This window comes from Convolutriloba macropyga, chromosome 2, assembly GCF_964194025.1.
Source record: "Convolutriloba macropyga chromosome 2, txConMacr16.3, whole genome shotgun sequence".
NCBI classification, from domain to species: Eukaryota; Metazoa; Xenacoelomorpha; order Acoela; family Convolutidae; genus Convolutriloba; species Convolutriloba macropyga.
The window spans coordinates 15,800,677-15,815,104 of record NC_134469.1 but is presented as its reverse complement, the minus strand read 5'-3'; the positions used below and the strand labels follow the sequence as shown (position 1 = coordinate 15,815,104).

At 40.2% G+C, this 14,428-nt stretch overlaps 1 protein-coding gene across 2 annotated transcripts; it reads right to left on the bottom strand.

Annotated features, from left to right (window-relative positions):
• Positions 1–2,237: 2,237 nt before the first annotated feature.
• On the bottom strand, positions 2,238–8,254 carry LOC142357182 (uncharacterized). Of its 2 annotated transcripts, none has more exons than XM_075408860.1 (2): positions 8,086–8,254; positions 2,238–6,211 (listed from the first exon to the last, which is right to left on the bottom strand). In XM_075408860.1, exon 2 carries the CDS (start codon positions 5,935–5,937, stop codon positions 2,296–2,298), a length of 3,642 nt encoding a protein of 1,213 aa, XP_075264975.1. In that variant the 5' UTR covers positions 5,938–6,211; positions 8,086–8,254; the 3' UTR covers positions 2,238–2,295. The 2 variants fall into 2 exon arrangements, with proteins under 2 accessions (XP_075264975.1, XP_075264973.1); XM_075408858.1 differs by lacking the exon at positions 8,086–8,254 and adding an exon at positions 7,099–7,606.
• Positions 8,255–14,428: the final 6,174 nt, after the last annotated feature.

Sequence of the window (14,428 nt, the reverse complement as noted above, 5' to 3'; positions counted from 1 at the left end):
AGCGAGCAAGACAGTGCAATATAAAATATATATTAAAAAATTATCGTATACTTTACTTGGCTTGAGAGAGAGAAAGAAACGAAAAGCGCGTGACAATTGGCTAACAAACTGTGTCTGAGAAGAAAAATTTAAAACGAAGAGAAAGAGAGTAAGCAAGAAATTCACGACACACCTACATGAAGGCGCAAAAACGCACAAGCAAACAAACACACACGCGATAGAGAGATATCGACAAAATGAGGGATAATATTTAGGAGACAAAAATTACCGTTGAAAATGTGTGCTAAATGGAACATGTCTGAGAGACGAATGTTGAAAGAGCAGAAAAAACGTGAGTACAATGTAGAGAAAAGATGAATGAAAATATGTACAAAATTTAGAAATAACGGGAGGGTAGAAGTTCAAAGCACATGCGCAGAGGAGAATATCAAACAGGAAAATGGAAGAACATCAAGTCGAAGTTTCAGGCAGAAAGGCAAAGAAGTGTGGAACAACATAGACGGTAAGTGTACAAAAAGCGAAAGTCACCCACGAAGAAATAGAAGTCACAGAAAAATAGCAAGCGAGCTCCACAAAATATTAACAAAATGTGGTAGGAGAAGAGAGCAAACAGAGTAAATGATTGAGAGGAAGTTTAGGGGGAAAATGATACGAAAAAAGGAGACCGACTGGAAACCAAAGGCATCATTGATATTATAGGTGGTAAAAAGAGGGAAGCGAGTGCGAAAGCAGAGAAGTGGGTGAGATCAAGCAGTGCAAAACGAATACAAGGATAGAGAGAGAGAGGCAGAGAGAAAGAGAGAGGAAGGGGGAGAGCGAGAGAGAAAAAGAGACAGCGAGAACGAGCAAAAAAACAGAGAAATGAAAACCAAACGGCAAAAGGGCAGAAAGTAAAAACATCGAGAAAAAAGCAAGTCTAACATGGAAAGCTATATATAGATAGAGAAAAAGGAAAAAGAAGGCACATAGAAGCAAAAAAGGAATTAAGAAAACAGATAAAATATACACTTTCTTCAACTGCTGTGTTTATCCCCTCCATGCTACGTTGCAAGAATTCATCGACAAATGTACTTTTTTTACAGCATTTATTCATTTGGCTATTTACTCAATTTGCACGAACGCTTCTTTGTTCATTAAGTTTTTTATTTCAAATAGCCCACGAGAAAACAGTTTTTTGGACATTGGCTCTAAGCATATAAGTTTCCAGTCAATAACTTCGTCTAAATTACAAACTTTGTTCTCAAAGAGCTATTTCCTTTACTTATATTCGGTCATTGAGAGTCTCTGTATCTTAAATTTGTCGGCCATTTACCCTTATATCGAATTTTGCAGTCAATGAACTGTTATTTTTCGCTCATTGACCGTTTTGCAACTCTTTAACCGTGCTCCTCTGTAGTACTGTTATAACATGGTTGTAACTGAGATTTTTTAAGATGCTGTTTTTTATGTGTACGACTTTAAAATATAATCGAAAGTGAAAACGCTGAAAAAGTGTTATTGAGCATGCCAATTAGCAGCAACAACGGTGTTTTTTGAAACTTTTGATTATTCTAACTTCATGGGTCACTAAAGATGACCGATATTCCTGATCACGTCCAGAGAACGAACGATCCTTTTCCAAATGCTTCACTGCAGTTCATCAAAGGAGGTAAAGGACAGATGATCTGGAAAAAAAAGCGTAATAGCGAGTGGCTATGGAACGCAATTTGTTCGTCAGCTATTCATGGTCCTACCAGCGTGCGAAATTTGTGTGGTAGTCATTGTAAAAACATTTTGCACTGTCCTAAGTTGATCTATTTAAAGTTAATTTTGATATACATATGTACCTTATTTTTGATTTAAAAGTTAAGTTTTGTTTCTGCAGTTTGAAGAACTTTGTGCCACGCAAAGTTCTTCAACTCTTCGTCAACTGAATTTAAACTTCAGTTGTTGGCGATATAAAGCTTCTTTAACTCTCAAAATTTCATGTGGCTAAGCCAATTGTGTTGATTTCATCTCCATGCAGACAGGGATTTGGGATCTTTTCCGTTATACAACCCAACTCCCCTATGCATTACCCCACAGTTATATAAAACTTGCCTTTGCATGATAAATTTTATGTTGTAATGTAGCGAGTGAGCTCGAGGGTGCACATTTAATGTACGAAATATTCTTTGCGGGAGCGCACAAATAGAAAATATTCGGTATTCGTTTGGAACTCGGCTTCTTCAGATTATTGTTTAAAAAGCTATAGTCAATTTCAGAAAATGAACAAAAATATATTTCTAATTGATGGGCCTTTTAAGCAGAATTTATCTATAAGTAAGCTAAGTGTTTCAAAAGCAACATAAATATCAGTTCAAAGCAACATCGCAAACTCTCGGAGCTTGCAAATACATAAACAATTTCTAGTTTGAACGATTGCCCGACGGGCTCTGACGTCACTTGTGCAATTATCTCATTCTCCATTTCTCTCTCCTTATTGGTCGATTCCGGTTTCTCTTCGTCTTTCTCATTGTCAATAATTCTTTTCAGTTGATACCCATTCAAGCTCGCAAGTTCCAAAAGTTTTTCTTGATATTTTGTAGATAATTTATTGGACAGCAGCAACGCTTGGATCTGTTTGGGCGTCAGAAAATTGGCTACGTTGTTCACAACATCTTCCAGTATAAAATTATCCCAACTTTTGAATACTCGGGGTGAAATTTCATGTACGTTGTGTGTCAACACCTCGATTGAGCTCAATGGGTCTAGACCTGCCATAATGTTGCCCAACATTTGCACATCTGAGGGGGAAAGATAACTGTGATCTCTATTGTTCATGAACAACTTCAAATAGGTCCGATAAAAATCAGTCCCATCGCATTCGGATATCTGTTCACGCGCCACTGGAATGAATTCACGCAATACTTTTGGGCTCAATGATTCCAAACTGAAATGGCAAATTACATTCGGAAGTAGAGCCGAAAGGTGGGTGGTAGTCCATTTACCCTGTATCAGAACTTCATACTTATCAATGATCAGTTCTGACTGGTTTCTGGACCAATTCTGAACTGATAATAATCGGTTTACCATATTCAAATCAGCCCAAGATAAAACACCCACTAAAACTCCCGGTTCAGTGTAAGGAATTAAATGCAACAGCTCCAGGACTTTTTCTTTGTTGTAATACCAATCATTTCGGTAATTTCTGACTTCTATGATGCGGTTTACTATGTACACGGTTTGTTCGGTTGTAAGGTCAACTTTGTTCCCAAAATAGTGCGCACATGCATCGAATTCGCAATCTGAAAGTTTCGAAAGCTCTTCGATTTCAACGTGTTTTATACCTTTTTCTAAAGTCATTAAGGCTGCGCATGTTTTCAAAGAGGTTTCATCCGAGTTATCAAACTTGCAACTTGCGTCTTTCCACCCCAAGGCAACGTAATGTTTCACTTCAAGCTTGTCTATGACCATTTTGGTGACGTTTTTCAAACAGGTATCGTACTTAGTCAAACGCTCATTCTCATTTTTGAACTCATAGCCTAAAATAAGGCTAGACCTGTGATTACAATATCGCTGGTTAATCAATATTTCAGCCAAAGCCAAGCCTTCAAAACTATTCAACTGCTCCATTTTAAAATGTTCCTTGTCATCATCAATAATGTCACATGTCGTCTCACCAAAAAGTGACAGCCAATAGGGTTCCCAGTTCTTAAGCGGGCCAATCACATCGCGAATAGCATCAATCTGTTCAGGGGACAAGCAGCACTTTCCAAATATGGGAAGATTCTCAGTTATAGCTCGAGCTCCAAGACTTCGAAGATCAGTTGGTTCCAAATCGCATGAAAGTTTGTTAAGTACCAAAATGTCTGAGTACGTTGGTGTATTGAATCCATAAACAGAACAGTAATTCAAGTAATGCCTCAGTAACAAATTTCGTTTTGCCCAAAACTCGGTCTCAATTTCTTCCGAGGCGCCAATTTTGCCAAAAAATTCATGACAGGTGGAAGGGTTACGCGGCCACTGAGTTTCTGTAGTTTGCAATAAAACGCTTACAGGCAATAGCTGAACGCCAAAAGTGCTCAATTTATCTACGCTGAAAAAGGGTACGTAATAGTTTTCCAGCATTTCTACAATACTTTTACTGTAAATCTGCAAGTCTTCGTTTTTTATGTGACGCAGTATTGGTTCGAGTTTTTGAAGAAACTTTGGAATCGGAATTGTTTCTGTGGACAGCTGCCAGGGTGATATCGTCAGATCAATATCCCCAATATCTTGTTTCTTTGAAATTTTTAGTCTTTGCCAGCGTCGTAAATTTTCATTTGGTTCCGACACCTGGCTTTGGATAATGTCATCACTTAGAAGTGCAATTAAATCGGGGCTGAGTTCAGTCAACTCGCACTCTTTGTCAATCGAAAAAGACCTGAAAGCCTGTAAAGATTTTTCAAGTAGCGCAACTTTTTGCGCAGTGGTGCAATACTTGCAACCATCAGAACATAGAAACGACTGTGCTGCCTTTGGCGAAACCTCTGAGCCAATCAAAATTGACCAATCAATGAAAGGTAAAAGTTGATCAAAGTTTTCAAGTTTACTTGCATAGGACGTCGGCAAAATTCCCATTTCGAATCTTTCGGATTTCAGTGCAACAATTTTTGATGCTTTTATTTCATCGAAGCAGTTCATTGGTAGTTGATTTTCACCTTCTAGCCATTTTAAAGGATCTCTGGTTAATTTCAACGCTTTTTCAAACTGCTTGTTTGTCAAAACACACATCAACTGCGCAATTGGAAACTCATGTTGCGTCGATAGCATCATATTTTCTTTGTTTAAAGTGTTCAAAACGAAAAATCTTTTGTACAAAAAGCCTCGTTGTGAACTTTGCTCAGTTACGGGCAACCATCTCGTTTTTTGCAAGCCCTGGCTGGACGAATCACGATCGAAAGTCGTGGGATATTCATTCGGGTCAACGAAAGCCGAGAAAAGATTATAGTAATGTGGGTTTTCCAAAAACAACCGAATGGCGTATGCCTCGCGATAAGGTGCGTTAAACCTCGAATTTTTAGCACTTTGTAAAATTTCGAACACTTTTCGACCAAAATCCGGGCGCTTTTGAAGGAATGAAATCATGTGATTGTTTACATCGTTTTCAACCATGTAAACAATGTCCAAGGGGCGTATTGTGTCAAAGATTGAGGGATCGGTTCCCGGTAGGAACCTGGGAAATGTTCTGATGAATTCTGGTACAAGATAAACAGTATCTGCAGTGTTTAGACCTTTACTTCGATATGCATGAAACAATAGATTAGCCGCTGTTTTCGATGCAAAGTTTTCTAAACTAAAAACACGAAGTTCATTACTCAAAACGTGGACAATTTTCCGAAGGAAGCTTTCAATTCTTGGCCAATCAGATTGCTGGATTTTAACCGCAGAGGAAACCGCGAGTCGCTGTAATAAGTACAAAGCCATAGTTGTTTCTTCGGGGTTGCTGAAGTCTAGGTTCATCATGAAGCCGAGAAAATTTCCACAGTTATTTTCCTCGCCAATTAAGTTAACGGCTGAAAGCAAACAATCTTCGTTCCATATTGTCGACTCACGCAGTCGACGCGTGAAAACAATTTTGTGAAATTTTTCCAAACTTAGTGAGTCAACAAGCAGAGCTAATGATACTATCGAAGCTTCGGGTTTGAAAAATTTTGAGATTTCTTCAGCTGAACAATTACGATAAAATTGCAAACTTTGAGTGTCGGTGAAATGATCATTCACGACATCATAACTGTTTATACAGGAGAGAAAGAAGCCGTTTCGTGAAGAAAACTGATTCGGGTACGACTCACGTGGAGAACTCGAACCTAATTGGTTTATAATTTGACTCTTTGTGATTGGACAATCTAAAAATTCCGAGTTTAATCCAAAACAAAAGTTGCAGCTTAAAAAAACTGCAGTGAAAGCTGTCAAAAAGTGAAGAACTAACTTCATTTTTGTTTTTTAAATTTAATACAACTGATATTTTTCTCGAATAAGGTATAGAAAAGTGACTGAATCGAGGAGAAATCGTAAATTAGGAAGCGGGGCAATTGATTTTGGGAAATTCGATTCAAAAAGGCAGCAAAGTATTAATAACAGCCAAGATAAGTTGAGGTAATCAAGTCGCCGTGATAAATTGTGTTATCGCCTCTCAACGTGGGAAATTTTTCTGCATTTTGGAGAAATTCGGAGTGAATTTTGTTCAGGATCTCTTCATCTTTTCCAGCTGAAAATAAAGAAATATTTATCGTTTTTTTCGTCAACCTGACGTGAAATGAACAGATAACTGAGCAAGGTGTGAAAAAATGTTATTTTTTAATTGAAAAGCTTTCTTTTAAAATGAACATTCATTCTTTGTTGTTAAATAATTGTTCCCAGTTAATTTTCGATTGAATTGAATTTTTCTCCTTTTTGTCACAGCTTCGCTAAATTACTTTTCTATTTTCTGTCAATAATTTTTCAAAAACGCTGTTTTTGTAGTTTTTTGTGAAAATTGAACAATAATTGTGATGAAAGGAAAAACCGGGAAATACAGAGAGAGGGGTTACTAATTAACTACTGCCGCTCTTTTTTTACAATAGGTAGGTGCCTGCGTGTTTATAATGTTGTGATGTTTAGCATAATAGAGCTATTATCAAAGTGTATGCGACAGGAGAGTGTATTCCCAAATTGGCCACAAAAGTTGTTTTCAATTCTCTTTCCCAACATTAATCTACCTGTTGGGCTATTGTAATTTCCACATAATTGCCCCATCACTCGAATATTAAAATTGTTCCCTCTATTATTGCAGTTTTTCTGGGTTTAGCTTCCAGCAAGTTGACATAAGGTGAATATTAAACGCAACTTTGTTTCGAGCTATCGAAGACCCCTTTAAAAAATTTGCATTTTTAAAAAGCTCAGTGTTTAGGGTTTTGTTCATTTTCCAAAAATTCTTTTCATAATGGGGACTGACTTATGCCAATTATAAAAGCTCAGAAATAAATATCAAAATGTTATAAATTGTAAGTTAAATTGTAAGTTATAAATTGTAAGTTATAATTTTATAAATTGTAAGTTTAAATTCGGGCTTCGAAAAAAAGATATTTTTGAAATTTTTTGACGTCCAAACCTTACCTGAAAGTTCTTTCAACTGACTCTTTTTCCCCTCTTTAATTTTATAGCGAACAAAATTGTAGCTATAACATCATACGCAATTATAAGTCAAAGCCAACAATACACAACACAACTCTGTAAAGACTTCTATTCTGTATTCTGATTGACTATTTCATTGAAAATATAAACAAAACTATAGCGTCTGATAAAGTTGAAATTGAAGTAATTTAAACTTGAAATGAACATCGCTCAGCTTTTTAGTGCTAATTTTGCTCAAAGGCTAAAACCCCGCGCCGCGCTTTGCTTTCTCAGAAGTATTGAAACAATTAAAGCGAGTCATAAAGCAATGAATGGCCTATTTATTAGGTTTGGAAGCTATTGCTGAGGAAGTGAGTGTTTATCTCAAAGTTTAATTGAGCCGAAGTTGTTTAAAGGCGGTCAAACGTGCAAGAGGAAAACAAAATAAATCTCGCATTCCGTCTGCACTCCAAAAGTTTACGTCTTACTGGCGCTATGTCTCAACCAGACATTAATCATGGCGGAAAAAACAACGCGTGAGAAAACTTCAGTTGTAGGACTGTCCAATGTCAAACAAATCTTGATCTTAACGTGTTTGAAATAACAGCTCGCATATCCGAAAGGTCAAATACCACAAACTAATTTTTTTGCTTGACAAAAAACAAAAGTCATAATAACTTTCCTTCCCCCTATGCGTAAAATTTTGTTTTTATTATTGTTACTACAATGTGTGAACAAACTATAGAATGTCTTTCAGCTTACTAAGAAACAGTTCCATGATCCATGATATCTTTCAAAAATTTGTATCAAATTCAATCATATACGATAAAGTTATCAGAAAGTTAAAAATCACTTTGACTGCTACCTAATTGCCCGTTGGTAATTAATATATAAATAGAGGTCTTGACTATTGAGTATTTAATTTATAGTCTTTGAGATAATATTGCAAGTGAAAGTTTTTTAAACAAAAACGTTGAGCAATATACTTACCAAAAGCAAGAAGGGGTGATTCGTTCAGCGTTTTATAAAATAATATTTCGACTATCAAAGTGTTTTAAAAAGAGCAAATGTCATAATAGCAAACAAATTGCAAAGCCGTTCAGTTGAAAATTCAAACAACAGTTATAGTGTTAAACTGAACAAAAAAGAGCAACTTAGATTGAAAAGCAGTTTAAAATTCTTCAAGATGGAAGAACTCAGCTAATAATTGAATAATAAAAATCTGATTGAAAAGGTGTAACTCTTTTGTAGTAACTGACGATTCCTTCATTGTCAAGTGACTAAGTGTCCGTTCCTCCCCTCTTTATAATTTCACCCCATATATAATCATATTTAGGGACCCGGGCACCTCAAAACAGGAGTGAAATCTAATTTGCATTTGAGCAATTAAACCACACAATGCTATCTTGTTAGCACCTGTGATAAAGAGCTGCGTGTATTAATTTTCGTCTTAGGAAAAAATAAATTTGCTCTGGAATGGGTCTCTTTTTAGCAGTTCTTAAATTTGAGGCGAAAAATTTTAGGGGCCAGTAGAGTTTGATAGAAAGCAAAACAGAAAAATTGACATTAATGTGAACTGTAGTTGGGCTCACAATACTCGATTCAATGAAACCTCGCAAATTCTGGTGTAATACCGAATAATTTGAAAGAAACAATTATCCTGCTCAGGCGTCGATTGTCACAGGTTGCAATAGATTGTCCAGAAGAGCATTTAATGAATTTATTTTGGGTTTTCGCAATTTTCCATTATTAAGTGCTTCAGTGCAATTTGAGATCGCCTTCAGCCATTTGAGCTGAATTTCCATGAAGTTCTTGAGATTAACGTTTTTTATACCATCGATCAATCGAACCAATTAACGAATCCCTTTTTTTGCTTAGAATTGAAACTATCATTGAATATGATAATCTTAAAACACTGGTCATTTTGAAGAAAAAATATATTTTATAAATTGGACAATGTTTCTTTCTCAGGGTCAAAAGGCCTCCGTAAATGTCTCCCAATTTTTTGTATGATACGGGGAATTGAAAGTAACAATCTGATGCAAGCACTGGTCTGCAATGGGAGCATGTTTGAGGAATTATCCCCCTCTCTTTCCAAATTAGTGATGATGCAAGAGTGGGGCTGCACTGGGAAAACTTTTGACAATGCATTCCAGTACACAAAATTGAATGTTAGAGTGGGCTGCAATGGACTGCAAATTAGAGAAGATCTTGAGGACTTAATACCCCGGGTCGAATGTCCTCCCTAAAATCCTCCCATTTTGATGTAAGAATGGGGGGTAATTTGTCTTTGAGGGGTAAATTGATGTAAGAGTGTGGGGGTAATTTGTTCAGAGGGGGTAAAATGATGTAGGAGTTGGGCTGCAATGGGGGGACTTTTAAGGAATTACCCCCCCCCCCCCTGACTGAAATTGCCATGTAAGAGTGGGCTGCAATGGGCTGCAATGGGAGGACTTTACAGGAATTACCCCCATGACTGAAATTGTCATGTAAGAGTGGGCTGCAATGGGCTGCAATGGGAGGACTTTTAAAGAATTACCCCCCTGACTGAAATTGCCATGTAAGAGTGGGCTGCAATGGGCTGCAATAGGAGGACTTTTAAGGAATTACCCCCCCTGAATGAAATTGCCATTTAAGAGTGGGCTGCAATGGGCGGCAATGGGAGGAATTTTCAGGAATAACCCCCTGACTGAAATTGCCATGAAAAAGTGGGCTGCAATGGGAGACGTTTTCAGGAATTACCCCCATGACTGCAATTACCATGTAAGAGTGGGCTGCAATGGGATGCAATGGGAGGACTTTTAAGGAATTACCCCCATGACTGAAATTGCCATGTAAGAGTGGGCTGCAATGGGCTGCAATGGGAGGAGGGGTGAAAATGAGGTAAGAGTTGGGTTGCCAAGGGGGGTAAAATGGTGTAAGAGTAAGGGGCTAATTTGTTCAGAGGGGGTAAAGTGATGTAAGAATTGGGCTGCCAAGGGGGGTAAAATTGTGTAAGAGTGAGGGGGTAATTTGTCCAGAGGGGGTAAAATGAGGTAAGAGTTGGGCTGCCAAGGCGGGTAAAATGGTGTAAGAGTGAGGGGCAATTTCTTCAGATGGGTTAAAATGATGTAAGAGTTGGGCTGCCAAGGGGGGTAAAATGGTGTAAGAGTGAGGGGGTAACTTGTCCAGAGGGGGTAAAATAAGGTAAGAGTTGGGCTGTCAAGGGGGGGGGGGGGTTAAAATGGTGTAAGAGTGAGGGGGTAATTTGTTCAGAGGGGGTAAAGTGATGTAAGAGTTGGGCTGCCAAGGGGGGTAAAATGGTGTAAGAGTGAGGGGGTAGTTTGTTCAGAGGGTTTAAAATGATGTAAGAGTTGGGCTGTCAAGGGGGGTAAAATTGTGTAAGAGTGAGGGGGTAATTTGTCCAGAGGGGGTAAAATGAGGTAAGAGTTGGGCTGCCAAGGGAGGTAAAATGGTGTATGAGTGAGGGGGTAATTTGTTCAGTTGGGGTAAAATGATGTAAGAGTTGGGCTGCCAAGGGGGGTAAAATGGTGTAAGAGTGAGAAGGTAACTTGTCCAGAGGGGGTAAAATAAGGTAAGAGTTGGGCTGTCAGGGGGGGAATGATGTAAGAGTGAGGGGGTAATTTGTTCAGAGGGGGTAAAGTGATATAAGAGTTGGGCTGCCAAGGGGGGTAAAATGGTGTAAAAGTGAGGGGGTAGTTTGTTCAGAGGGTTTAAAATGATGTAAGAGTTGGGCTGCCAAGGGGGGTAAAATGGTGTAAGAGTGAGGGGGTTATTTGTTCAGAGGGGGTAAAATGAGGAAAGAGTTGGGCTGCCCATGGGGGTAAAATGGTGTAAGACTGAGGGGTAATTTGTCCAGAGGGTGTAAAATGAGGTAAGAGTTGGGCTGCCAAGGGGGTTAAAATGTTGTAAGTGTGAGGGGGTAATTTGTTTAGAGGGGATAAAATGATGTAAGAATTGGGCTGCCAAGGGGGTAAAATTGTGTAAGAGTGAGGGGGTAATTTGTCCAGAGGGGGTAAAATGAGGTAAGAGTTGGGCTGCCAAGGCGGGTAAAATGGTGTAAGAGTGAGGGGGTAATTTCTTCAGAGGGGTTAAAATGATGTAAGAGTTGGGCTGCCAAGGGTGGTAAAATGGTGTAAGAGTGAGGGGTTAATTTGTTCAGAGGGGATAAAATGATGTTAGAATTGGGCTGCCAAGGGGGGTAAAGTTGTGTAATAGTGAGGCGGTAATTTGTCCAGAGGGGGTAAAATGAGGTAAGAGTTGGGCTGCCAAGGGGGGTAAAATGGTGTAAGAGTGAGGGGATAATTTGTCCAGAGGGGGTAAAATGAGGTAAGAGTTGGGCTGCCAAGGGGGGTAAAATGGTGTAAGAGTGAGGGGGTAAATTGTTCAGAGGGGGTAAAATGATGTAAGAGTTGGGCTACCAAGGGGGGTAAAATGGTGTAAGTGTGAGGGGGTAATTTGTTCAGAGGGGAAAAGTGGATGTAAGAATTGGGCTGCTAAGGGGGGTAAAATTGTGCAAGAGTGAGGGGGTAATTTGTCCGGGGGGGGGGGGGGGGGGGGGTTAAAATGAGGTAAGAGTTGGGCTGCCAAGGGGGTAAAATGTTGTAAGAGTGAGGGGGTAATTTGTTCAGAGGGGATAAAATGATGTTAGAATTGGGCTGCCAAGGGGGGTAAAATTATGTAAGAGTGAGGCGGTAATTTGTCCAGAGGGGGTAAAATGAGGTAAGAGTTGGGCTGCCAAGGGGGGTAAAATGGTGTAAGAGTGAGGCGATAATTTGTCCAGAGGGGGTAAAATGAGGTAAGAGTTGGGCTGCCAAGGGGGGTAAAATGGTGTAAGAGTGAGGGGGTAATTTGTTCAGAGGGGGTAAAATGATGTAAGAGTTGGGCTGCCAAGGGGTTAAAATGGTGTAAGTGTGAGGGGGTAATTTGTTCAGAGGGGATAAATGGATGTAAGAATTGGGCTGCTAAGGGGGGTAAAATTGTGCAAGAGTGAGGGGGTAATTTGTCCAGGGGGTGGGGTAAAATGAGGTAAGAGTTGGGCTGCCAAGGGGGTAAAATAGTGTAAGAGTTATGGGGTAATTTGTTCAGAGGGGGTAAAATGATGTTAGAATTGGGCTGCCAAGGGGGGTAAAGTTGTGTAATAGTGAGGCGGTAATTTGTCCAGAGGGGGTAAAATGAGGTAAGAGTTGGGCTGCCAAGGGGGGTAAAATGGTGTAAGAGTGAGGGTATAATTTGTCCAGAGGGGGTAAAATGAGGTAAGAGTTGGGCTGCCAAGGGGGGTAAAATGGTGTAAGAGTGAAAGGGGTAAATTGTTCAGAGGGGGTAAAATGATGTAAGAATTGGGCTACCAAGGGGGGTAAAATGGTGTAAGAGTGAGGGGGTAAATTGTTCAGAGGGGAAAAGTGGATGTAAGAATTGGGCTGCTAAGGGGGGTAAAATTGTGCAAGAGTGAGGGGGTAATTTGTCCAGGGGGGGGGCGGGTAAAATGAGGTAAGAGTTGGGCTGCCAAAGGGGTAAAATGTTGTAAGAGTGAGGGGGTAATTTGTTCAGAGGGGATAAAATGATGTAAGAATTGGGCTGCCAAGGGGTTAAAATTGTGTAAGAGTGAGGGGGTAATTTGTCCAGAGGGGGTAAAATGAGGTAAGAGTTGGGCTGCCAAGGCGGGTAAAATGGTGTAAGAGTGAGGGGGTAATTTCTTCAGAGGGTTTAAAATGATGTAAGAGTTGGGTTGCCAAGGGGGGTAAAATGGTGTAAGAGTGAGGGGGTAATTTGTTCAGAGGGGGTAAAATGAGGTAAAAGTTGGGCTGCCAAGGGGGGTAAAATGGTGTAAGAGTGAGGGGGTAAATTGTTCAGAGGGGGTAAAATGATGTTAGAATTGGGCTGCCAGGGGGGGTAAAGTTGTGTAATAGTGAGGCGGTAATTTGTCCAGAGGGGGTAAAATGAGGTAAGAGTTGGGCTGCCAAGGGGGGTAAAATGGTGTAAGAGTGAGGGGATAATTTGTCCAGAGGGGGTAAAATGAGGTAAAAGTTGGGCTGCCAAGGGGGGTAAAATGGTGTAAGAGTGAGGGGGTAAATTGTTCAGAGGGGGTAAAATGATGTAAGAGTTGGGCTACCAAGGGGGGTAAAATGGTGTAAGTGTGAGGGGGTAATTTGTTCAGAGGGGAAAAGTGGATGTAAGAATTGGGCTGCTAAGGGGGGTAAAATTGTGCAAGAGTGAGGGGGTAATTTGTCCGGGGGGGGGGGTAAAATGAGGTAAGAGTTGGGCTGCCAAGGGGGTAAAATGTTGTAAGAGTGAGGGGGTAATTTGTTCAGAGGGGATAAAATGATGTTAGAATTGGGCTGCCAAGGGGGGTAAAATTGTGTAAGAGTGAGGCGGTAATTTGTCCAGAGGGGGTAAAATGAGGTAAGAGTTGGGCTGCCAAGGGGGGTAAAATGGTGTAAGAGTGAGGCGATAATTTGTCCAGAGGGGGTAAAATGAGGTAAGAGTTGGGCTGCCAAGGGGGGTAAAATGGTGTAAGAGTGAGGGGGTAATTTGTTCAGAGGGGGTAAAATGATGTAAGAGTTGGGCTGCCAAGGGGTTAAAATGGTGTAAGTGTGAGGGAGTAATTTGTTCAGAGGGGATAAATGGATGTAAGAATTGGGCTGCTAAGGGGGGGTAAAATTGTGCAAGAGTGAGGGGGTAATTTGTCCAGGGGGTGGGGTAAAAAGAGGTAAGAGTTGGGCTGCCAAGGGGGTAAAATAGTGTAAGAGTTATGGGGTAATTTGTTCAGAGGGGGTAAAATGATGTTAGAATTGGGCTGCCAAGGGGGGTAAAGTTGTGTAATAGTGAGGCGGTAATTTGTCCAGAGGGGGTAAAATGAGGTGAGAGTTGGGCTGCCAAGGGGGGTAAAATGGTGTAAGAGTGAGGGTATAATTTGTCCAGAGGGGGTAAAATGAGGTAAGAGTTGGGCTGCCAAGGGGGGTAAAATGTTGTAAGAACGAGGGGGTAAATTGTTCAGAGGGGGTAAAATGATGTAAGAGTTGGGCTACCAAGGGGGGTAAAATGGTGTAAGAGTGAGGGGGTAATTTGTTCAGAGGGGAAAAGTGGATGTAAGAATTGGGCTGCTAAGGGGGGTAAAATTGTGCAAGAGTGAGGGGGTAATTTGTCCAGGGGGGGGGGGGGTAAAATGAGGTGAGAGTTGGGCTGCCAAAGGGGTAAAATGTTGTAAGAGTGAGGGGGTAATTTGTTCAGAGGGGATAAAATGATGTAAGAATTGGGCTGCCAAGGGGGTAAAATTGTGTAAGAGTGAGGGGGTAATTTGTCCAGAGGGGGTAAAATGAGGTAAGAGTTGGGC